The sequence below is a fragment of the Furipterus horrens genome, unplaced genomic scaffold (genome assembly GCF_987537825.1).
Source record: "Furipterus horrens unplaced genomic scaffold, mFurHor1.1.pri manual_scaffold_10, whole genome shotgun sequence".
Classification (NCBI taxonomy): domain Eukaryota; kingdom Metazoa; phylum Chordata; class Mammalia; order Chiroptera; family Furipteridae; genus Furipterus; species Furipterus horrens.
The window spans coordinates 20,159,795-20,182,988 of record NW_028327180.1 but is presented as its reverse complement, the minus strand read 5'-3'; the positions used below and the strand labels follow the sequence as shown (position 1 = coordinate 20,182,988).

General features: G+C 44.0%; 1 protein-coding gene, 1 long non-coding RNA gene and 1 other non-coding gene across 3 annotated transcripts; 2 read left to right on the top strand and 1 right to left on the bottom strand.

Moving 5' to 3' along the window:
* Positions 1 to 13,832: 13,832 nt before the first annotated feature.
* On the bottom strand, positions 13,833 to 14,806 carry LOC149999326 (uncharacterized). The gene is made up of 2 exons (XR_016513546.1): positions 14,619 to 14,806; positions 13,833 to 14,302 (listed from the first exon to the last, which is right to left on the bottom strand). It is a non-coding gene; the product is annotated as an uncharacterized LOC149999326 (long non-coding RNA).
* Positions 14,807 to 15,274: 468 nt separating this feature from the next.
* On the top strand, positions 15,275 to 20,315 carry LOC149999325 (protocadherin-23-like). Its single transcript, XM_090290160.1, has 2 exons — positions 15,275 to 17,282; positions 20,269 to 20,315. Exons 1-2 carry the CDS (start codon positions 15,275 to 15,277, stop codon positions 20,313 to 20,315), a joined length of 2,055 nt encoding a protein of 684 aa, XP_090146286.1.
* Positions 20,316 to 22,793: 2,478 nt separating this feature from the next.
* On the top strand, positions 22,794 to 22,954 carry LOC149999324 (U1 spliceosomal RNA). Its single transcript, XR_016513821.1, has one exon. It is a non-coding gene; the product is annotated as a U1 spliceosomal RNA (small nuclear RNA).
* Positions 22,955 to 23,194: the final 240 nt, after the last annotated feature.

Sequence of the window (23,194 nt, the reverse complement as noted above, 5' to 3'; positions counted from 1 at the left end):
AAAGAGAGCAAGTAAGCCAAGGAGTCGTGCCTGGATTTGCTGTCTGCTCGGTCAGCCGATCGTTTCCATGATGGATCCACTTAGACTTCCTTTTCAATATTGATGTATTTATAGGGCATGAACTGGTAATTAGTTATTGACTGTGGAAAACAAATTATTTGTAAAGTGCTTATTCTATGATGGCCCATGATACAAATGAGCTTCAGGATGACCAATGACTTTTCAAAACAGTGTAGTTCATTCCTATGTACAAAAAGTCCCCAGTGGCCACCACGCTGCTTATGAGAAATCCAGTTCTAAGTGATTTGAAAACAGACTTAAAAAAAAAAAAACAAAAAAAAAAAACTAGTAGAGGTGGTGAAATATTAACTGAGAAAGAGTCAAAGAAAGGAAAAAGAAGAGTTTGACAAAGCTAGGGGTTTTTTTTTTCCAAAGCAGTACCAAAAAGAATTTGGGAATTTCTGAGTTCTCAGTGTGCTCTCTGCTCACTCAGGCCTGCTCACTCTTTGATCAGCTCCTCTGAGCCGAGTTTTGGGGTCACTGAGTAGGTTATTTCACCTCACTGCCCCTCCACTTGTATTCATTTATTTCTAATACTTGTCGAAGCTGTGTCGGGGATTTTATTATACTATTCTTTCTACTTTTGTATAAGTTGTAAATGTCCCGTAATAATAAGTTAAAAAAGAAAGAAGTAGATTGCAACAAGATCCCAGAGGTTTTTCTGTTTCTAACACTTTTTCTTTATTCTGCTATTTGGAGCGGTAGAAGACTCAGCCAGTGTTTACTCTGAACATTTAGCTTATATAAACTGGTTTTTAAATTTTATACACTGGTATTTTTTTAATTACAAAAGATAATTAGAGCACTGTAGTTAATTATCGACCTCCATGACCCCTTTCTCCAAGTCCCACTGCCCCTGCAGTAAGGGTCCCCACCCCTTTCTTTCTGTGCTCATACAAACATTTATATACATAGAGCAACTTCATTGTTTTTGTTTTATTTATTTACAAAATTGGGGCTACTTATCAATTAAGGTGGGGTTGACAAAAATAATGAAATGAGTTGGATCCATGTCTATTTATTAGGAGATGTACTTGATGTTTTCGGTACTTAAGTGATAAATAAGTAGCCCAAAGTTTGTAAAGAAAATAAAGCAAAACACTGAAGTTGACGTATGTATATAAATGTTCATATGACGACCATAAAAAGAGTGGAGAAATACTCTTATTACTCGCCCTTGGGTAGGCAAGAGTGTATGGTTCATCAACGTTTCAGGACAGACTTAAAATTTCAAAGTACAGTGATTGCTTTCAACAATATTAGAAAACCATTTGCCCCCCCTTATGAAGTTGTCACCATGTCTGCTGTCCATTTATTCATTTATTCTTTCAATAAGTAGTTCTTCAGGACTTTTCACATTTATACTGCAAATAAAGGCAGTACACTGCTGCCCTCATAGACCTAACAACCGTGGTCTGGAACTCACATAAATTTCTTAAAATCAAATACTTTACAGAGTTCTCCAAGCCAGTAAAAGAAGTGATCCTGCAACTATCTCTTACCTAAATGTATCCTTCAATATCCTTACGTTTTCTGGTTAAGGGAAATCAACAGAAATCACACAAAAAAGGAGTCACTAAAAGTAGAGACTTATAGTTTAAAGTTTCTAGTGGTAATCAAATGCTATTCATTTCAAGGTCTCAGCTCTTCTTGTTTATAAAAAATTTTGTGAAGGGAGGATAACTTTGCTTTCCACCTTCTTCTGTGATCACAAGATGGCAGTGTTTCTGAGCTTCGCTGATGTAGCAATTTGACTTCAAACGGAATCGGGCAGAATTGCTGGAGGTAAGTCAGAATAAATGGTGTGGAAGAACCTTTGCGTGTGAAATAAAACCAAGCAGAAAAGAAAAATCAACTGATTGCTCAGGAGTTTGCACTTCTGGAGGGGTGAGTGTGTGCCTAGGTCTTGAATGCATTTGACAGTTTACAGTTTGGTGGCTTTTTCTAGAACTCCTAAAAGATGAGAGCTGGTGGAGGTCTTGGGAGGGCAGGAAGGTAGGTGATGAGGCTGGGACATAATGAAGGGAAGTGCGTGGGGGACTAAGGAGATTTGATTCCGGTCCTCACTGAGGAGCCACTGCCAGGTTTAAACAAGGTGAGGGGCAGGGTGCAGACTGTGCTGTGGAGAGACACTAGGGCAGTGGAAGGGAGGAAACATGTTTAGATACTTAAGGCAGGCTAGCTAGTCAAGGTGTGATTCCAGAACTTTAAACAATACCTAATCATCTACATTAAAGCAGTGTCCAAGGTGGAGAAGAGATTTGAACTGTACTTAAAAGAGTAGTCAGTAGAACTCAGTGATTATTTGGAGTTTTGAGAGAGAAGTCCTAAATTAGATGACTGGGTAGATAATCGCATTATTACAGCTGAATTAATTATATCAAAGAGAGAGTGAAAACAAGTTTAGGGGAGAAAATGATATACTGGGGTTAGAGGCCTGTAAAATATCAGCTGAAGAAGACTGGGCACCAGCAGAGATTAGAAGTTAGCATTTGAGGGGGGAAAGTGTGTGTAATCTTAAAAGTCACAGTTTGGGGGTATCTCAGGGTCTAGAAGACCAAAGGCATGGAAGTGGGCATGTGCTACCAGTCATGGGGGGCAGTTTATCCCCCCAGTACTAATCACCTTGGTAATAAAATGATTCTCTCAGGTAGCTAATATTTTCTGAATCTTATGTAAGTCTTGAATACATGCATTTTACAATTGCTTTCAAATAAATGTGGTATAAGGGAATCTTGAAAGTTCTTATTTGTAGCATTCTGGAAACAAGTAATCCAAATAAAAGAGATGTGCTTGCTGTACAGAGGCAGTTATAAGCCAAGTTGTCTATTCAACCTCGTATTCCAACAATCACCCTTATGCTCCCCCTACCCCTGATCTTAAATTTAAAAGCATCCCTAGACAAAAAAAAAAAGAGAGAGAGAGAGAGAGAGAGAGAGAGAGAGAGAGAGAGAGAGAGAGAGAGAGAGAGAGAAAGAAACAGAGATAGAGAGGAGAGAAGCAAGCCAGGGGAAATGGCTGTTAACTTTACCTGTGCAGCAAAACTACCTTTGGCTCTTAAAAAAAAAAGACATGTGATTGGGTCCTAAGGTGATTTTCATTCAGCATGTCTGGGAAAAGAAAACCAGGAAAGAGAGTATTGTGTAAGCCACAGGAGACACATTTAAAGGAGGGACTGGTCAACCTTGTCTAATGCAGCAGAGGGCAAATAAAATACATGCTAAACAGTTCCATAAATGTGGCTGCTGGAAGCCCACTGAAGCCCTTATGGGGACTCTGCTGTTGGCACATGGTGTGTATGTCGGGGCAGGAGGGTCATTTGCAGAAGGGAATGCGGCAAGTGTTCTTATAACTCAAGGAATAAAATTCATTGGTTTAAGGGTTTGTTGAACAGCTGTGAGGACCCAACTGTGATTGGAACTTACAGATTTGAAATGGTGTCAACCTGTATTAATTCAAAAGTTCATTCAGTACTCTGTGGGCTCTGGGGATAGAGAAGTAAATACAATACACGAGGGTCTTGCATTTCTGAGGAAAGGCAGACAATAAACAGGTAATTAAATAAAGATGTTAATTTCAGAAAGGGTTAAGTGCTACAAAAAAAAAACAAACAAAAAAAACCAGCAGTGATATGGTACAGAGTGAGAAGAAGGTTACCTCTAGCGGCAGGCAGCAGGTCAAGGAAGACCAAATGGAAGGAAGAAGGACCTTGGATTTAATCCAAAAAGATGCAGGCAATGGAGAAGCTGTTGAGGGAGCTGGAGCCTCAGAAGGATCAAGGACCAAGGATGCTAGGGTTGCTGCTGAGAAATGATTGACACGATCTCTCTTAGTTCAATTGGGTCTGACTGACAGCGAAGCTGTCCTCTGTGTTCCACAAGGCTTTTTGCGCACCTGGTGGTAGCATTATTTATCCTGGAATGTAATTAACTTTTCAATTATCTGCTTCCCCTAGACAGTGAGTTCTTCTGAGGAAGGGATTTTGTCCTACCAGTTTCTTCCTAGAATTCCTAATGCATAATCAACATAGTAGGTCAGGAAAAACTTAGCTCTCTCGCCCCCTTGTGGTAGTTCAATATACCCCAATAATCTGCTTGTGCAGGGAGACTGGATCCCCCCCACCCCCAAAATCAGGCAACTTGTTTGTCTATACAACAGAAAAACAATGTTAGACAAATCTTCAAAAATAACAAAACAAAGTCACTGACTTAAACTGCTCTCCTTATGTCGGTTTAAAGATTGCTGGAAGAAACTAAAAGGCAATCAGGAATGGATTTAATATTTTTAGAAGCAATTTTTATTCACATTTGAAGACAGGTTAAGAGGAGGATAGCTGGGGAAAGTCAAGAAACAGATATAAAGGACCCACGGGCATGGACAGCAGGATGGGATTTACTGTTGGGGGATAAGGGGGGCAGGAGAGAGCAACAGGGAAAAATTGGGGCAACTGTAACGGAACAACAATAAAATAAATTTTAAAAAAAGAAAAAGACAGGTTAAGATAATTTACCATGCAGTAATTATAGAAGACGGTTACATATTTTTCCACCCTGCGACATTGTTCTTACTGGTTTATGCCTCTGTTTGCAAGCTCAGCCCACAACAGAGGGCTTATATTCATTTAGATGTCATACCCTGGGAACAGCTTTGTAGTCTGATAGCTGGGCTTTCTGGGATTAATGGAGATTTCAGACTTTTAAAAATCCTGTCATTCATTTCAAGTGTCTTTAGACTTCCAAAGTTATTCATCATAAATTATTTAAAAATAGCTATCTCTAAAGAAAAAACTGTAAAATTTAACTACTTTTTGTATTTGTCCTTAATTGCTATGTCTTTAACTTCTGTCAATTAAATCATCCAAGGGTTGAGTACAACACTTTCTCAAATTGAATAGATAAGGACCTCTAATATCTTATGAGTCCAAATCATGGTTCTGGACAACGTTCTAGAACTTCAGTCTGAATTGGAGATGAAAGCTCCCCTATGACCATGTGCCCTGAATGTTCCAGCTGCCTGTAATTTCTCTCAGAGTCATAAATCAACATGCGTTTTCCTTCAGGGCCGGTCAATCTGCAGATATTAGAATTTCCCTTCAAAATGTTTATTTGAATTTCTGAATGCAATTCTCCCTATAAGCCACATTTCAAATGGGGTGCTATTTATTAAACCAGACTAAGTTCGAGTTTGGGACAGGTTGGGCAAATGACTTCTTTCTGCATCCAACACTAACCTTTTCCTTCAAGTATCTATTTGAAGATTCCAAGGAATCTTCTCAGCTGTATCCTTATATTCAACATCTACCTTCCAGCATCCTTCTTTTGTCTTTCTATCCCTTTGCATAAAAGAGACCATGCCCTTTCTCCTCAAACAGACAAGAAACTTTGGGACAGAAGTCGATGGGACTTAAAAACCAAGTTACAAAGTATTTTTCCTCTAGTCAAAAGACTTCCAAACTAGTATGCTTCACCTTGAAGCCTTGAATTGGGACCCTGCCTTACTCAGTTCTACACGAAGCTGTGTGGGCTCTGCTTCTCCTTTTTCAATAGTCTTTAATTTTTCTAAATCAAATGAGCTGGAGACACTCGTTTACATTCTAGTTTATTGACTTGCTATATTGGGGGGCAAGAGCAAAGTCATCTTGATATATGGCAATTTAAAATAATTGCCCTTCTCTCAAAATGAAAGGGAAATTAGCTGGCCTGGTGGATCAGCCTATGAGGCAGTATGTAACCATCTGTCAGCTCACTAGTCTCCACACCACCTGCTGGGGTCCCCTTCAGGGACACAGACTGATGAGATCACCGCAGCAAGCTATAGATCTTGGGCAAGTTAACAGGTCTGGTTTTGCTTGGTAATGAGGAGTGTCTCTGAAAAACGGGAAATTGGAATCTGTCACCTCTCTGCAAACTGATGAGTGATGGCTATTGTTTTACATCTCAGTACAGTCAGCACAGTTTATTAACTATTCCTCAGCCCTGAAAGTTTAGTGGCATTCTGATGGTATAGGCAAGAATCTAAGAAGTATGTTGTGAAGTATAATTGTTGAAAACAGAGTGAAGGTGAGCAGATTTCTCTGAGTCTGGCACTACTTGTCTTGAGCAAACTTAGGCATCGGGAGAGAAGGTTGGTTTTTGAGGTGATACTGGCTAAGATGGTAAATAAAAATGCTCTGGGGCGGGGAGTGCGATGGTGACTCACAATGCTTTGTCTCCAAGGGGTGACTCTACTTCCCCAAATCCCTGAAATCCAAATTCACAAATACCAATGCCAATGTGCTCTCCCCCCCACAAAAAGTGGCAATACTTTCAATAATTCCTGGTTTTGATTAGGAATTAATTATTCAAGAACAAAAAATGTCAGAATTACCTTAGAAAAACCATTTATTTATTAAACAAATTTGCTGAAGGGAAGGTTTCAAGTTGTCAGTCCTGGCTTGATTATATTTAAAAAGAAACTTTGAAACTATGAAATCATAAACTTGGAAAAGACCTTAAAGGTAGTCAGTTCAAATCTATTATTTCATTTGAAGTTACCAGGTAATAATGAAAAAACTTTCAGTATTAATTGGGAAAAAAATTCTGTAGTGATAAATAGTACTATTAAAGGTATGTTTTTAAACTGCAGCTATGACCGTTTAGTAGGTCCTGGTCAGCATTTTAAAAATAACAATGAAATATAATAATAAAAATTAGGAAATATTAAAGTACTGTATATCTCACATTGTAAGGGTAAGTAGGGTATCATAAAACTCTTGTTCCAGTTACATTGTGAGTGTGCGTAGTGGCTTACAATACAAAATGTGTTTCTTAGAGTGGGTCAGAAAAGTTTGAAAACCACTACATTTAGCATTGAGTATGAACAGATGAAAAGCAGCAGATCCTTTGTGTGTGCAGGTTTCCTACCTCTCGGGCCCGTGACCCCACCATTGAGTAGATTTCACGGCCCGTTATATAGCACTTAGGCTGTTCCCAGAGTCAGGATTTATTGCTCTCCACAACACAACCGTAGCCCCATTTTCTGGCTGTTGGGCCAAGTGCTTTGCTTTAAAAGTAAACTTCATGCTCTAAGCCCCTTTCACAAAGACTCTGCTGTCTTCCTCAGATAAACTGTGGCTACTTCTCAGCTGTACCTCAAATGCAGGTCTAGTTAAGATTTTAACACTTGTGATTGTGTTTTCTGTGCACAGTATTCTTTTACCTCTTAAATGTTTTTTTTCAGATATTTTTCTCAAACATTCTATACAAAGATGAAACTTTTGGAGAATGTGTTTAAATCAAAGAAGAAAACCCATCCTGATATTGTAAGAATCACATTCTCTGCAATCAAGCTGCCCAAATTACCTGCTGAAACTAATCCCTTGAGATAGCATTGGCTGGAAGCAAAACCAGAGCAGTGATAGCTTCCACCTTCTTTGTAATGAGAATATAGATGTTTGAGAGAGTACATGCACTGGGAATATTGCTCTTTGTTATGCAGGATGCAGGAAAGAGGGCAAACTTGCCTTGGCACAAAGGATGTATGAATTTCTTATCGCTGCTGTAACAAATTCACAAAAATCCAGGTGCTGTCAGGGTCTTGCTCCTTCTGGATGTTGAGGAGAATCCTTTTCCTGCCTTTTCGAGCTTTGAGAGGCTGCCTGAATTCTGTCCCTTATGGCTCTTCACATTGACCTCAGCTTCCACTAACCTCATCTTCCACTGTCCCAGCTCCTTCTCTGGCTCTGACCCGTCTGCCTTTTTCATTCATTTATAAGGACTTTTGTGATGGCATTGGGCCCACCTGGACAATCTCCTTGTCTCAAGATCCTTACCTTAACCAAATCAGCAAAGTCCTTTTTGTTATGTAAGGTAAACACATTCCCAGGTTCCAGGGCTTAGAATGTGGGTATATTTGGAGGATCATTATTTTATCTACCCCTGGGGACTCCAAGGATGCAGATCTACGAGCAAGGGAAAATGAGGCCCCAGGTAAGCCTTCAGATTACTTCGATTTGTGATCATGGCTTTGCTGCTGGGGACACGCTTGCGGAGAAAGGACAGGAATCTTTACCCGGAGCCTCTACAGTGCTCAAGGACTGGCCGCTGTGTGGCCCCTCTGAGGCCTTGTTCGGCTCTTCCTCTTCCCTCATGGGCTGTGCTGCACACTTGCTCAAAAGTGAACAATCGCCTCTCTGAATGCTGGTGCTCGCTTCCTAGCATTTGACATTCATCTTTGTCTCTTAAAGAGCTTTATCATTTGGGTCTTTAAAGCATCTCCTCTATAGTACATTTTTTAAAAATGGCCGTTATTTTGAGCTTGCTCTTTCTGCCTGGATGGGAGACCAGAGCTTAAAAGAAAGGAAAGAACAGGGAGTAAAGCCCACAGGTGAAGTATGTGGGCTGGAGATCAAAACACGTGAAAAGAGAGGTTGAAGGCCTTCAAAGGAGATCTTGAAGGTAAAGCACACAGCAAAATCGTAGAGGCTGGGGTTATGTATAGAGTGGCAGGAATAAAAGCCTGTGAAACCAGAGGAAAGAAACAAGAAGAAACATTTGCAGACACAGGAAGCCGTGTTTGAAGAGAAGTCCCTGTCTTGGCAGTAAGGTTACTAACTGTAGATCCCCTGGAGTTTCAGAATGATGGCGAAAACACTGTGTGCAGTGGTCCGAGTGGGTGTCGTTGACCATGGAAGTTAGGCCTACTTTCCAGCAAGACTACAGTTTTCATTAATTGAATGCATCTTGCGAGGCCAAGAGCTTCTGGAATTTCATCCTCTTTTTTCTCTCTCTCTTTGCACTATATGAATAGCTATGGGAAATAAGGAATTGGCAATGAACAGAGGGAAGTTGAGGAGCACCTGAATTCAGGAAGCAGTTTCTACCATGGCCTCCGGAGAGACGGCAAGCTCATTTTATGGGGGAAATCACTGGGTGGAACAGACTCTCCTGAGACCTCAGGATTCCGCAGCCTTCAAACTCAAGGCACAGGTTTTCCCCTCAGGATGAGCTCCAACTGCAGTCTAAAAACATCTTTACAACTATTAAGCAATGATGCTCTCCTTATTCATTATAACAGCGATGAGAAACCTCTGTATGCCTTCCAGTAGGTAAATACATTCGTTATTTAATCTGTGTAAATATCTGCCTGATTTTCTGTTTAGTTCCAGGGCCAGTAGCGGTATTTGTATTACGAATTGCAGAAAAAAATTATTTGGAAAATGTGAACATGTATTAGTTACAAAAAAAGTTTACATTTAAAAAAAGGAAATTTGTGAAAAATGTAAATTGTGATGATAGGGATAGCCCCCCCCCCCCCAATTTATGTCTGTTCAGAAAGACCTGGAACATTCCTATTACGATCCTGTTACTGTGTTGTTGATCATACTGAAGAAAAACAAGACTGGCATTCAGTCTTCTATTTCTCCTTACATGTACACACTGCTAAATCCGAGGAACCAGGGCAAAACACTGCGATCCTGTATGATCCAGGAAACTTCAAGGAGCAGTACTGCCAGAGCCACATATGTTCCATGACAAAAACAGCCAAGATACTGGCATGGCCAAAAACTCAGTGGCATAAACTTTCTTCCCCAATGTCTGTGTATTGAAGGAGTTTCTCATAGATAGTGTCTGTACCCGGTGCATCCCCATCTGTATGTGCTCATCATGAACTGTGCTGGAATCCAGCAGGATCCATTTATTTCCAAAATAACTGTGTCTTGATCAAATAGGATTCATGTGTGCCTGTCGCAGTGCGGAGACACACTGGGCCGGATGTGGTTCTTTTCCCCGACTGCCCTGATTCAATGGGATCCAGGCATTTTCCAACTGAACAGCTGTGGCTTGGGGAGAATCCAGGTGTTTTTCTCACTGAATATTTGTGGGATTGGCAGGATCCTGGGTATTTCCTTTGCTTTCTCTTGCCTGGAGTTATTATAACATATATGTATGTATTTCAGTGAATTTTGCTTTGTCCCAGGAAACAGATCGGCTTCCTTTACACACAAAGAGCAATTACACCTAGAAAAATATGGGCAGGATTAAAGGCTACTTATCTTTGTCTCCGCTAGCTATGCCCTTCCTGCCATTTTTTACAAATATATACATGGATATTCTAAAAGTTCCTCTGAGTGAAAGTAATTACCTTTTCCCACTGAATAGTTATCTACTCAGAAGGTGTTGCTTTGTTGGAATTGAAGGTGTCACACCTGTTCTGACATCCACTTGTTAAGAACCTGTTGGACTTGGCTTTGATTGCTGACTGAAGAAGCAAGTCAGCCTCCCTAGGTTTGGCAGTGCATAGACCCTGTTAGAATATGGTGTGTGGTTTTGGTTTCCACATCTTAAACAACCTATAGGGAAATTGGAAAGAGTTCAGAGAAGAAAAGCAAAATGATTAAAGGGTTGGGGAAATAAGGAATGGAATTATTTCATCTAAAGAAAGGCTTTCGGAGGTGGTGGGAGAGGGAGTGGAACAAGATGTATGTGTGTGTGTCTGTGTGTGTATGTGTGTGTACCAAAGACAGAGAAGCCAAATCTTAAAGGCTATGTGTTTGAGCAGGTTTGATTGGCCTCTGTAGGCCATCTGGAGTCTGGAGGAGGCAGTGGAGAGAAGCTGGTCTGCCTTACCACTTACTGGGAAGGAGAATAAGCAGTTGAGGAGGGAGAAGGGGATTTGGGGGAAATCAGGCAAGAATTACTTTAGCAGGGCTACTTATTGGATCATCTTCAAATGCAGAGGGAGCTTTAGTATATGCTAACTCTTACATTCCAGCTTTTACTAGATGTGAACTAAATGACTTGATATAGTATATCTAAATCTACTTAATGATAAGCTATTATACTTGTCTCCAACCATGTGATGAAATGTTGGTATAAAGTTTTTCTCCATCTTCCCAAAGAATCAGAGGAAATAATTATAGTTGACCCTTGAACACACGGGGTTTAAGGGCTCCAATTCCCACGCAGTCAAAAATCCTTGGATAACTTTTAATTCCCCCCCCAAAACTTAGCTACAGTCATCCCTGGGTGTCTGTGGGGGATTAATTCCTGTGGCTATTCTCCTGTGCCATCCCACCATTTATACAAACACACTGTTCAAAGTTTTTTATTCTGTTCTCCCAGACTTTTTCAAAAACTGGTGCTATCTCATTATTGATTTCAATGAGAATTCAGATGCCAAACAATCTGCTTCAAGCAGAAAATCACAGGTAGATGAGCACTGAAGAGCTCAAAAGGCCATGGACACTGGAGCAAAAACTGTCTGGGTTTAGATTCCAGTTCCACCACTTATACCTATGTGACTTTGGTCAACTTCCTTGTAATGTCCTTGAACCTCAGTTTCTTTGTCTGTAAGATATAGGTGATAGTTATCATTACTTTCCTAAAGGGTTGACTTGAGATGCTTTAAACACCGCTTTGAGGACTTAGTATTAACTATTTAGACTAGTTAAAATGACTATTACAAAGCTAAGGACTATCCACAGTCTGGGAGAAAACGTTTTTGACAATGGACTTCCTGTATTACTTAAACTATGTCACACTGAGTGAAGATCTGCTTTGGGCATTTTTGCCCACAGTAGTGTCTGTTCATGATACTGGGAATTCTACATCTTCCCTCTCCACACATTCAGGGGGGCTAAGAAGTCAGAGTTTGATATTACTGAGAATCCCAAAACATGTCACCCCTCAAATATTTCATCACACAAACAGAAGGCAAGAGAAATAATATTCACTGAATGTCTTCTATGTGCTAGTTCACATATGCTGTCTCATTTAATGCTCATAACATCTCTCTAAATTAGATATTATAACCCTCAATTTAGAGAGGAGAAAATTGAGGCTTAACAAGGTTGAAATGACTTGCCCAAAATTACAGAAGAGAAGCAGGGCTGTGTACTGCAAAGGCCAAATTCTTGCCAGTTACACTATGGCACTTCTCTCAAGAGGGTCAGGCCTCCCCAGCTCTTTCTTGCAGGCTTTTAGCTCCTGTGCTATCTAAAATGATGTATTTGTATATCTGAGAAATGCTCTTATTTCTTTTACTCAACTAAATTGAATTCTCTATTCTAGAATGCTTCTTAGGACAGCATTCTAGAGGGGTATTGAGAAATGGGCAGGAGACCTTGAATTGCACATGTTCCAAATATAAAGCCTAGAAACTAATGGAAAAATACATGCTTGAAGTTCCTGATTTTCCATTTGTTTCTAAACTTAACCACTGTTTACAAAGAATGTGTCAGTGAAAGATGCAGAAACACTAGCTGGTTTTCCCTTATTTTAGACTCAAGTAAATATTTGATAACAATACAGTTTTCAAAGTAAGTTGAAGTTCAAAAATAAGTTCACAAAGCCCCCAGAGAATGATTAAAATTAGTAACTTGTGAAGCTACAGTTCATCACAGTAAAGGATATCATGGCCAATTAATTCTGAGTTATGGCATTGAACCCCTTCTTTAACAGACTTATCCGTCATCTACCCATCAGTTCAGTCAACCAGCCTTCCAGTCATCCAACACATACTTAGAGAATAGACATGGTATGTACTCTAGGTTGTTCTGGGTGCTGGGATAAAACAGCGCTAAAAGTGTATAAAGAAGGTTGAGATCACAAAATCTAATAAGCAAATGAGGAAAAAAAGCTAATTTAAGGTACTGACAGGTGCTATGAATGAAATATAATCTGACAGGGTTTATGGTGCAGAAGCTACTTGAGTTAAGGTGGTCAAGAAAGGTCTTTAAGCATTTGATTTTAGGCCTAAAATAGAAAAAGCCAAATATTCGCAAAGCAGAAGAAATAACTCCCAGGCACAGAAAGGTTCTAAGAATTCAAACTTATACTGGCTCAGTCCATTCAAGCTGCTGTAACAAAGCACCACATACTGAGTGGCTTATCAACGAACATGTATTTCTCACAGCTCTGGGGTTGGAAGCCTGAGATCAGGATGCCAGCAAGGTCAAGTTTGGGCAAGGGCTTCCTCCTGGTTGTGGACTGTCTGCAATTTCTGTGTGGCCAAGAACAGAGAGCAACAAGCTCTCTTGTGACTCTTAGAAGGGCACTAATCCCAGAACCTCCTCTAATCCTAATCACCTCCCAAAGACTCTGCCTCATCACATCACCACATTAGGGGGTAAAATGTCAACATATGAGTTCTGGGGGAGACACAAACATTCAGTCCATAACGGGTGGATCGAGAGTGGTGCTATGCAATGGAGTCAGGAGGGTAAGTAAGGCAATGTTAGGTAGAGTCATGTACTATTAAAAGGAGTCTGAATTATAACGCAAGTATAATGGAAATACATTGACAAGTTTAAAAACATCAGTCTGAATGTTTGGTTGAGAATTACTTATTAAGGGGCAAGAATGAAGAACTTGAAGAGGTTAAGATGAAAGAAGATTAAAGACTCATAACGAATCTTCATGGTAAGGAGTCTGCACTGGTGAAAGGAAGCTGAATTTGTTTTAATGTCTCCATTTACATGCAACATATCTACTATAAAAGAACTTGTTTTATTTTTATGTGAGAGGTGAGATGATGTGAGTGTAGGTTACATGCCTCCACTATAGTAAAAGGGCATCTTATCTTGCTGCAAGGAACGCTCTGCGGGGTTTCTGGTCCTCCTTGAAGGACACCTACAGGATCTAGAAAATTAATTCTTCCCTCCCATCTAAGTGCAAAATTGGAGAAACCGTTTGCTAAAATATGGCCAGCCATTCTTAAGAGGTCCCAGATTCCTTCATCTGGCATTCTTTATTGGAAGCCATTTATCAGTTTCTACCAATTATTATGGACAATTGACGGGAAACTTGCAACTATGGCAATTTATTGGCATCTTTGTTGGGCTCAGCCACAAGTTACCTTGAAAGTGATATCACTACTGGCTCTGCCTGCCAACTTCCTTGCTCAGAGGCGATGGTGGAGCGCTGGGAAATGGTGGGGCCTCAGCCACCCCATCTTTCAGCCCATAAATCAGCATCTTAAAACATCCTGGAAGTGTCGTGATGGCGCTGAATATATAAAAAGTCTTCGCAAGCCAAATTCATTGTCTTCATTTCTGTTGGCAGAGGGGAGTGACAAGATGCTCACGTGTTGCTGAGTAGTAACGGGGCCTAATAAATCGTGGTTTACACCATGTGTGTCACAGATTTCTCGGGGTTTCTCGATGGTTTTTTCAAGTTCCACCTTCCCCACTTTGCAGTTATTCTGGCCCCAGCTGTGCGTCGGCTTTTGACTTCATCTGTCCTTCCGCGGGCGACGAGTCTCCCTAGCCAAATGGAGAACACAAGTTTGGCTCCCCAAAGTTATTATAACCCCCGCCCTCTGCGCTCAGCCTGAGCCAAGGGTCTGGCCCAGCGGAAGGGACGGTCAAGAGGATGGAGGTGGGGGGGTGGGGGACGCGGAGGAGGCTGCTCCCCTCACCTTCCCTCACCATCGCTTTGCCTACAAAACCAGGGCAGATGCCCTCCTGCGCACCACCGCCCGCCTGGCAGCCCTGATCCCCGGGTCCTTTCTCTTCAGCTCCCCTCTCTTCCATCCCTGGCCCAGCTGAGAACGCTCCCCGCTGCAGAGCTGCAACTCACAGGTTGGAATTTGCCCTCGCGTGCGCTGCGTCACTCGGCGGGGAGGGGGCAGGAGGGGGGGCGCCGGGGTCTGAATTGCAGCGGGTGCCAGGCGGTCCTCTGCGCCCCAAGATTCGGCGGGGAGCAGTCACCCCCGGCAGCCGACAGCGCCGCTGCCCCAGCAGCCTCTCCCTCCCTGCCTGCCTCCCTCCCGCGCTCCCGCCTGGCGTCCTCACTCTCTGCCTCCCCGCCCTTACTCCACCCCCTTCCCCTGCACGACCCCCATCCTCTCCTTGTGTTTGCGCGCTTTAAATAATTTCGTCCTTTTTGGCAAAAGAAATAATGCACCTGACTTTACCAGGGGGAAACAACAAGCCGAGCAGAGCGAGGAGCGGGAAGGAGAAAAAAGATGAGACTGGTTTCAAGAGACCCTGGGGCTGAAGAGGCGGCCACAGCTGCAGAGGCACCCAGAGCGTCCCCGCCGGCTCGAGCTGCAGGCGGAGGACCTTTTCACCAGTTGCAGATGTAACCTCGGGAACTCCTGGGTCTGTGGGTTGGTTTGCCAAACAAAGTCTTTTCTTCTTTGGCTCAGACACTGAAGAAGCTCCTGGATTTTTCTGTCATCCCGCCAGAAGCTGGCAGTTACCCGGGAGCCTTCCCAAGGAGCTAGCGGAGCAATGAGCTCTTCTGCGCGGAGGATGGGCGAAGGGCATCAGCATCCAGAGGCTCCAGCTGAGAGACGAGGGCCACTGCGCCGGCGGCCAGGCTGCGGTGGCGGCGCTGGGGCGCAGCGCTTCCTGCTCGGGTTCTTAATGCATGCGTGGCTGTGGGCGGCCTCGGGCTCTTCTGCCCAGGTGTTCAACCTCAGCCTTTCCGTGGACGAGGGACTTCCTCCGGACACTCTAGTCGGTGACATTCGCGCTGGGCTGCCAGCTGAGCAGCAACAGGAGGAGGGCGGCTTCTTTCTGTCCGAGGATTCAGATGACTCCCCGCTGCTGGACGACTTCCACGTGCATCCGGACACTGGCATCATCCGTACAGCGAGGCGTCTGGACCGCGAGCGGCGGGACCATTACAGCTTCGTGGCCGCCACCCTTCTGGGCGACGTGGTGCAGGTGGAGATCCTTGTCAACGATGTCAACGACCACTCGCCCCGCTTCCCCAGAGACTCCCTGCAACTTGACGTCTCCGAGCTTAGCCCTCCAGGTACTGCTTTTCGTCTGCCAGGTGCCCACGACCCTGATGCGGGGCTGTTCAGCACACAGGGCTACACTCTGGTGCAACCGTCCGGCCTTCCCGAGGACCCCGCAGGACCCTTCTTCCAGTTGCGCTATGGGACCCCTGGGTCACCAGCGCCCTCATCGCCCCTGGAGCCCCTAGACTTGGTGCTGCTGCGGCGCTTGGACCGAGAGGAGGCGGCAGCGCACGAGCTGCAGGTCCAGGCATGGGATGGTGGCCGCCCGCCACTCACAGGCCACCTGCGTGTGGAGCTGCGTGTGCTGGACGAGAATGACAACCCGCCTGTCTTTGAGCAGGACGAGTACCGCGCCACCGTGCGCGAGGATGCTCTGCCAGGTGCCGAGGTCTGTCGCGTGCGTGCCACCGACCTTGACCTGGGGCCTAATGGCCAGGTGCGCTACAGCATCCGCGCCCGTCAGGGGCCCGGGGCTGGTGGTGGTGGCGGGCCTTCGGGGGACTCGGCCTACTTTGAGGTGGAGGAGTTGAGCGGCGTGGTGCGCCTGCAAAGGCCGCTGGATCGTGAGGCTCAGGCCTGGCACCAGCTGGTTGTTGAGGCCCGAGACGGAGGTGCGGAACCCGAGGTCGCCACTGTGCGGGTGTCCATAGCTGTGCTGGACGTGAATGACAATCGGCCCGCCATTCACCTGCTCTTCCTCACCGAGGGGGGCGCAGCGCGAGTCTCCGAGGGTGCCCGACCCGGCGACTATGTGGCTCGAGTCTCGGTGTCCGACGCAGACGGTGACCCTGAGAAGGAAGAAGAGGCAGCTAGGGAGCTTGATATGAGCCTCTGGGAAAGGACCATCTCCCTGACCTTGGAGGGCTCAGAGGGAGCCTTTGCGTTGAGACCTGGCGGTTCCCCAGGGGTATTTTTCCTTTGCGTGGAGGGGCCCCTGGACAGGGAGAGCCGCGACCTGTATGATTTGCGACTGGTGGCCACAGATGCCGGGTCTCCTCCCCTGAGCACAGAGGAGACGCTGCTGCTCCGGATCGCCGACCTCAACGACCAGACACCCTTCTTCAGCCAGGAGCAATACCAGGCCTCCGTCTCCGAGGCTGCGGCTCCCGGCACCGCAGTCCTGTGGGTCAGCGCCTCCGACGCAGACGAAGCTGGCACTAGCCACGCCAAGCTGCGCTACAAACTGGTCCACCTTCCTGCTCACTGCAGCCAAGAGGCCCCGCGGCCCTCGGCAGAGTGTGAACCATCCTTCACCATTGATCCCGAAAGCGGCCTGATCAGCACCATCCGGAGCCTGGACCGAGAAGTCCAGGAGGCAGTAGAGCTGCGAGTGGTGGCCCAAGACCTCGGAGAGCCGCCGCTGTCCGCCACCTGCCTGGTGAGCATCACCGTGGACGACGTGAATGACAACGAGCCCATCTTCTGGAGGCAGGTGTACAACGCCACCCTTGTGGAGCACGCCCCGGTGGGACATTGCTTTCTGCAGGTGAGTGCACCAGGGCCTGTGGATCGAAGGAAATTCTGTGAAAGGATGGAGTAGGCTTGTGTCTGTCCAGGGAATGGGAATTGTGATGTGATGGTTCTATCCCAGCTTGGTAGCAGGGAACACAGGCTCCAGTTCCTTCTGTCCAGTGAGATGAATGAACACCACCTCAGGCCACCTAACCTTCCTACCAGGGGCTTAGATGGAATGATCTCTAGGGTCCTTCCTACTTCACAGTTTTATTTGGATCTTGCTTTTGCTTATGGAATCCTGACTTCCTTCAGGACGGGTGTGTGCACCCAAATTGGGAAGAACCACCCGTTTTCAAGCAGTTGGAGAAGAGCAATGTCTCACACTTTTGAGCATCATTATGTGGCACCCTAGGGGAAAGAAGGTGGCCCTCACAAAGTACGTTTTCAAACAAACAAGTATATGCCTTTGAACACTGCAACTGATGTGAGCAATCATTTCTAGAGACTTCTTACACACTGTCCTACCTTCATTAGAAACCTCCAACGGCTAGTTGAGAACATCAAGTCATTTTTATCTGTTGTGGGTCAGGTTCCTCCATTATGCCCTTCAGGACCATGAAGAGCAGTGGGGCTCAGTCATCCTTCATAAGACGGGGCTCTCTACCCTTCTTTTTGGGTGTGCTACCTTTTAGAGTTCTGATCTCTCCTTCCCGCTCAGGACATTGTGATGTGCACCCTTCTAGCACCACTGCTTATGGTTTCTAGCTTCCTATTTCTTGTCTGATGTGAAATAACAGACTAGATTTCCAGACTGATTTCTTTACTCCAAGAAAACTTGAGTAAATAAATAGAGCCTAAGAGACTAACTAGTGAATGAAGCTCTAAAGCTTTAGTTTGCTCTCAGGCTGGGTTGTTTTAAGACCTCAGTGGCTTATTTCCTGGTTCTTGGGGAGGGGGAACTTAGCCTTTATAAGTTATGTCTCAAATCATAACCTTTGGATAAGTGAGATACTTACTATACTGTAAATATGAGCTTCATGACTGCTTCTACTTAAAAAAAAATCTATTGTCAATAATATAATGATTTCCATCCTTTTTTTTTCCTGGCACATTTGGCAACTCTTTGAGTTGCTAGATTATTAAAAGAAGGCTTGGAAATCAATGAATATTTGCTGATGAAAAGGACAAGTCCACAATTGTCAGTGAGCAACATAATGGAAGATACTTATCACTCAAGTAGAGTCCGATATGGTGTAGATTGGCTGGTCCTCCTCCATCCAAGGTAGGACCAGGCCTGGGAGTGATTTAGGTCCACTGATGTCCCACTGGTCGCAATTCAGCCACGTGGCCTCAGGTGCACTGCAAAGTTAGAGATGAGAAATGGAGAGGAGCACATGGGTGCCAGGGTATGCTGGTAGTTTCTGCCACGCATTTCTAAAAATAAAGTCATAATAGGTGAGAGGTTGGACTAGATTTCTTCCATCTGGAAGACCTTAAGGCTCTTGATATAAAACAGTATGACTTGGCTCCATTTGAAGGAAAATGAGCAGGGTGGGTTAATTGCGATTCCTTTGATTACAACCTGCCTTTAGTGCTGTTTCTAAAATTGTGAGATGATTCTGCCAGGAGGTGTGAGTTTATCCGTCACTATGACTTGGTATGTGGTGTACCCATTACGGTGAGCTGAACTTGGCTCAAGTGTAGGACTGCATCTCCAACTGCAAAAAAACTTTTCAGGTTGCCAAGTATTGTTGTAGATAGTACTGAATTGTGCTGATTAGAATTTCTGGAAATACCAGTGATCTAGCCCCTCAAGACTGCAGAAACCCTCTTATTCACTGGGCTCTCTGGTGGCCTCTCCACAGCAGCGAAGGGAACTTTCTGTGTTCTGTAAGCCCGCTAGCTGACCATGTTCCATACCTTCTAAGTAAGGTTATCTTCCATATGCTTTCTTTTTATTTATTCTTTAAAAAATTAATTATATTAGCTTCAGATGTACGATACAGTGATTTGATGTTTTTATACCTTACAATGTGATCACTAATTCTAGTAATCACCTGTCACCCATCACCATGCAAATTGCCTATATGCCTTATTCACCTTTTCCACCCATCCTCCATCCCCCTCCCTCTGGCAACCATCCCTTTGATGTCTGTTTCTATTAGTATGTTTTTGTCTTCTTCTGTTTGTTCAGTTATTTTGTTTAGATTTCATATATAAGTGAAACCATATGGTATTTGTCTTTCTCTGTCTGACATATTGCTTAGCATAATGCCCCCTCGGTTCATCTCTGTTGTCACAAATGGCAAGGTTTTGTTTTTATTGCTGCATGATACTCCTTTATTTATATATACCACATCTTCTTTATCCATTCATCTATTGATGAACACCCCTAGGCTGCTTCCATATCTTGGCTATAGTAAATAATGCTGTAATGAACATAGACTTTACAGTGTTCCCTCACTTATCGCAGGTATTACGTTCTAGATGCCCTCCCCTTGATAAGTGAAAATCTGCATAGTAGGAACCTTACATTTATTTTAGTATTTATATATGTTTTAAGGCATTATAAACCCTTCCCACACACTTATAAACCATTCCCAGTCCCTTATTAACCTTTCTCATTCCCTTATTAACCTTTTCCACACTTTTATAAACACTACTTATGTTCTTAAACATATTCTACAATCTTAAACCTACGTAACTTTAACAACATATGTATACAGTACCACAAAATCCCGTGTGTAGCGAAAATTCCGCGATAAATAATTAAATATAATATTTTTAAAAATCCCGTGATACAGTGAGGCCACGCTAAGTGAACCGTGATATAGAGAGGGACTACTGTATATCTTTTTACTCTCTCAACTTTTTTATACCACTTTGTAAAAACCAACGGCGCCAGCTAGGCTTTAGATCTCATAGCTTAGCCTTTCTTCCAGGGCTTTGTTTAATTACATTATATCAATTCTTCTAACTACACCTTATTTCTGTTGCATTCTGCCAGTTTTCTCCCTATAGACCTTTTATCTGCTAACTTTTCCTTTGTCAGAATCAAAACAAAATGAGAAATAACAGGGAAAGAAAATTCTTTTCTAGATTCCCATAAGTAAATACAATGTCATCTAATAAAGCGTACCCTTGAACCTTCTAGGTGTGTTGGTAGTTTCTCAACATCACTTATCAGCTCATACCACATGCTCCTGACCCCTAGGGCTGGCTGAACCTTTTTACATTCTCACACCCAGATAGGCATTTTGCAAAGGCTTTACATGTGGGGCAGATGACAGGGATTTAATGCAGAGTATAAGAATCAGTAGCAGCCTGAGATAGGGAACCTCTTGCCCAAAAGGTTTTTATAGCCTTGTGGGCACTGGCTGGATTTGTTAATTCCTTGCTCTCCAAGGCTAATTTCAATCCCCAAGCAAGACCTTCATTCTCCACCTGCACTAAGTCCAGTGATGTAAACGGCACTTATGGCCTTGATCTTGTAATCAGATCTTAAACCAATGAGCCATACTAAGATTATCCTTTCATATCCCTCACATATCAGCACTGTCGTCGGCAGCCGTCCGTCTCGAGAGACGATGGTGTAGCTTCTTAAGAGTCTATCTGCACCGCCGAGAATGGTTGTGCAGTCCGACTCGGGAGTGACACGGTATCTGTCTCCTCCCGTGTCGAATCGACATCTTGCGATGACGCTGGAGTGTCCTCTCCAGTGAAGCTGAAGCTACAGAGCCTGGGCAGGGTGATATGGAGGGTCTGCTGTTGCCCATGCAGCAGACCCCCCCTCTCTTCGCAGCTGAAGGGTCCAAGGGAAAGACGGAGTCAATACAGCTTGGCTTCAGGTGCGCCGCAGGAGTTGCCGGTGTTGACTACAACGTCAAACCGCCTTAGGGACTCCGGCTCCGGATTTTCTGTTGGGGTTTACTCCCTTAGCCTTTCCCCTGAAGAGGTATGCCACAAGGCAGCGGAGGTTTTTTGGAGTCAGAGTTTTCCTTCTCTGATGTGCCCTGACTGGAAGATCGAACCAGCAACACTTAGCTCGCAGGCCGACGCTCAATCCACATCAGCACTGTAATCATGCACTAATTCATTTATTTAATCAAACAACAGCATTCTTTGAATGAACAACATTCAATGGACAAATATTTATTGAGTACCCATCGCATGCTGGGAACAGGCCTTGGTGCCAAACGTGTAACAATGAGCACAACGGGCAAGGTCCCTGTGCTAACAGTCTTGGTTCCTTTTCTTCTTCCCTGCACTCAGTCCTTGTGAATGAATGACATGAGCCCTGTCTCCGCTTGCTGATCACTTCTCAGCCCCCAGTTCCGACCTTCCCCCATCACTATACTAAATTCTGTCTCTCAAAAGGCAGCTATGTTCTATTCCAAGTCCAATGGGCTTTTCTGACTCATAACCTCCTTCATTCTCTCTAAAGCATGTTGGGCTGTGGCCACTCCTACTTCTTAGAGCACCTTCTTCCCTGTCTTTGTCACATGCACTCTCTTTCTGTCTCTGTCCTGCCAGTTCCCCCTTTCCCTCTTGTGCCTCCCACTCCGTGCGCTATAGGCATCTCCAAGGGTTCTGCCTTCCTCTCACTTCTCTCCTTTCTCTATTTTCTTCTTATATATTTCCACAACTTCAGCTCTTAAAATTTTTTTCATGTCCAGGATCCTTATAAACACCAGATTAAACATTTATCTGCTGGGTTTGTATCTCTACTTTGATGTTTTCTTGGCATCTCAAATCTAACATTTTCCAAATAGAATTCAATTCCTTTCTAATAGTATTTTATCTTTCTTTTATTTCCACCCTGCATTACTCACCTCCTTTTGGAAACTTTCCTATCTTTGCAAGTGTGTCCTTTCTATATATACATTTATGCCTTCGATGGTTGTCTGTGTGGTGTATTTGCTGTTTGTTGGTGTGATTGTGCTTCTGTTGTTGAGAATTGTAAGGGTAAAGAGCAAGGTCCTGTCTCACTCATGTCAATCAGTTGGATAACAAGCCAGTCTTGGTCTTGAGAGTCCAAACTGGGGCTGTGGGAGAGAGCACCTGGCTGTGTTTCTTTGTTTTTTTTCAGGCTCTGACTTTGAGGAGCCTCCTAGGAGGGGTGTTGTGGACCTTAAAAAGAGTATCTACCATCTGGGAAGACATGAGAAATTGGACAGCTTAATTCCCACTGTGCTGCATAGACTGAAAAGGACAAAACTATATCTTGTTTCTGATTCATTATATCTTTGAGGGTTAGTTCCTTTTTATTAATCCCCTGGTGTTTGGTAAAGTCTTTCTAAGGGTGTTCATTGGCCTTGTCTCAACTGTGCTGTGGAGGTAAAAATGCAGAACTGCAATGGTAATGGTATGACTCAAGGGAAGAGTTGCTAATTAGCTTTAATTCAAGTGTCCAGGGCTAGCAGCACCTGTCCTGAAGTCCGAGTGGTGATGATGGCAAAGGAGGCTGAGGTTAGCGGTTTTCAGGAACAGTATGAGATCCTTGCCAACTTCGGAAGTAAGAGACTTTATTAAAAAAGATGCTTCCTATACTTACCTGGCAGGGGAGATGCCATGGTCACGAAGGTGGTTTTCCCGGGGCGAGGCTTATCCATCCCTCCAGATGTGCTGACCCCTGCAATTTCCCCAAATGTGGAAACCCGACTGCATAATTTGTGGTAGTGGGGGACTGCGTTTACGCTCTCCTGACATAAAAAATAAAAGAAGATGCTTTCTAAAATCTTAGTCATTTTGGATTCTTCCTCAAATTTGACCATGGTAGTGGCCAAGTCCTACAGTATTTCTTACATCTGTCATGTTATGTATATACCCATGGTCATCACCCTAGTTCTGTCCCCCATCACTATGGCCTGTTGTTCAAACTGGAGAGATTGTAGGCATATCTCAAGTGCCACCTCTTCCCACTAAATGCTTTCTTGATCAATCTGAC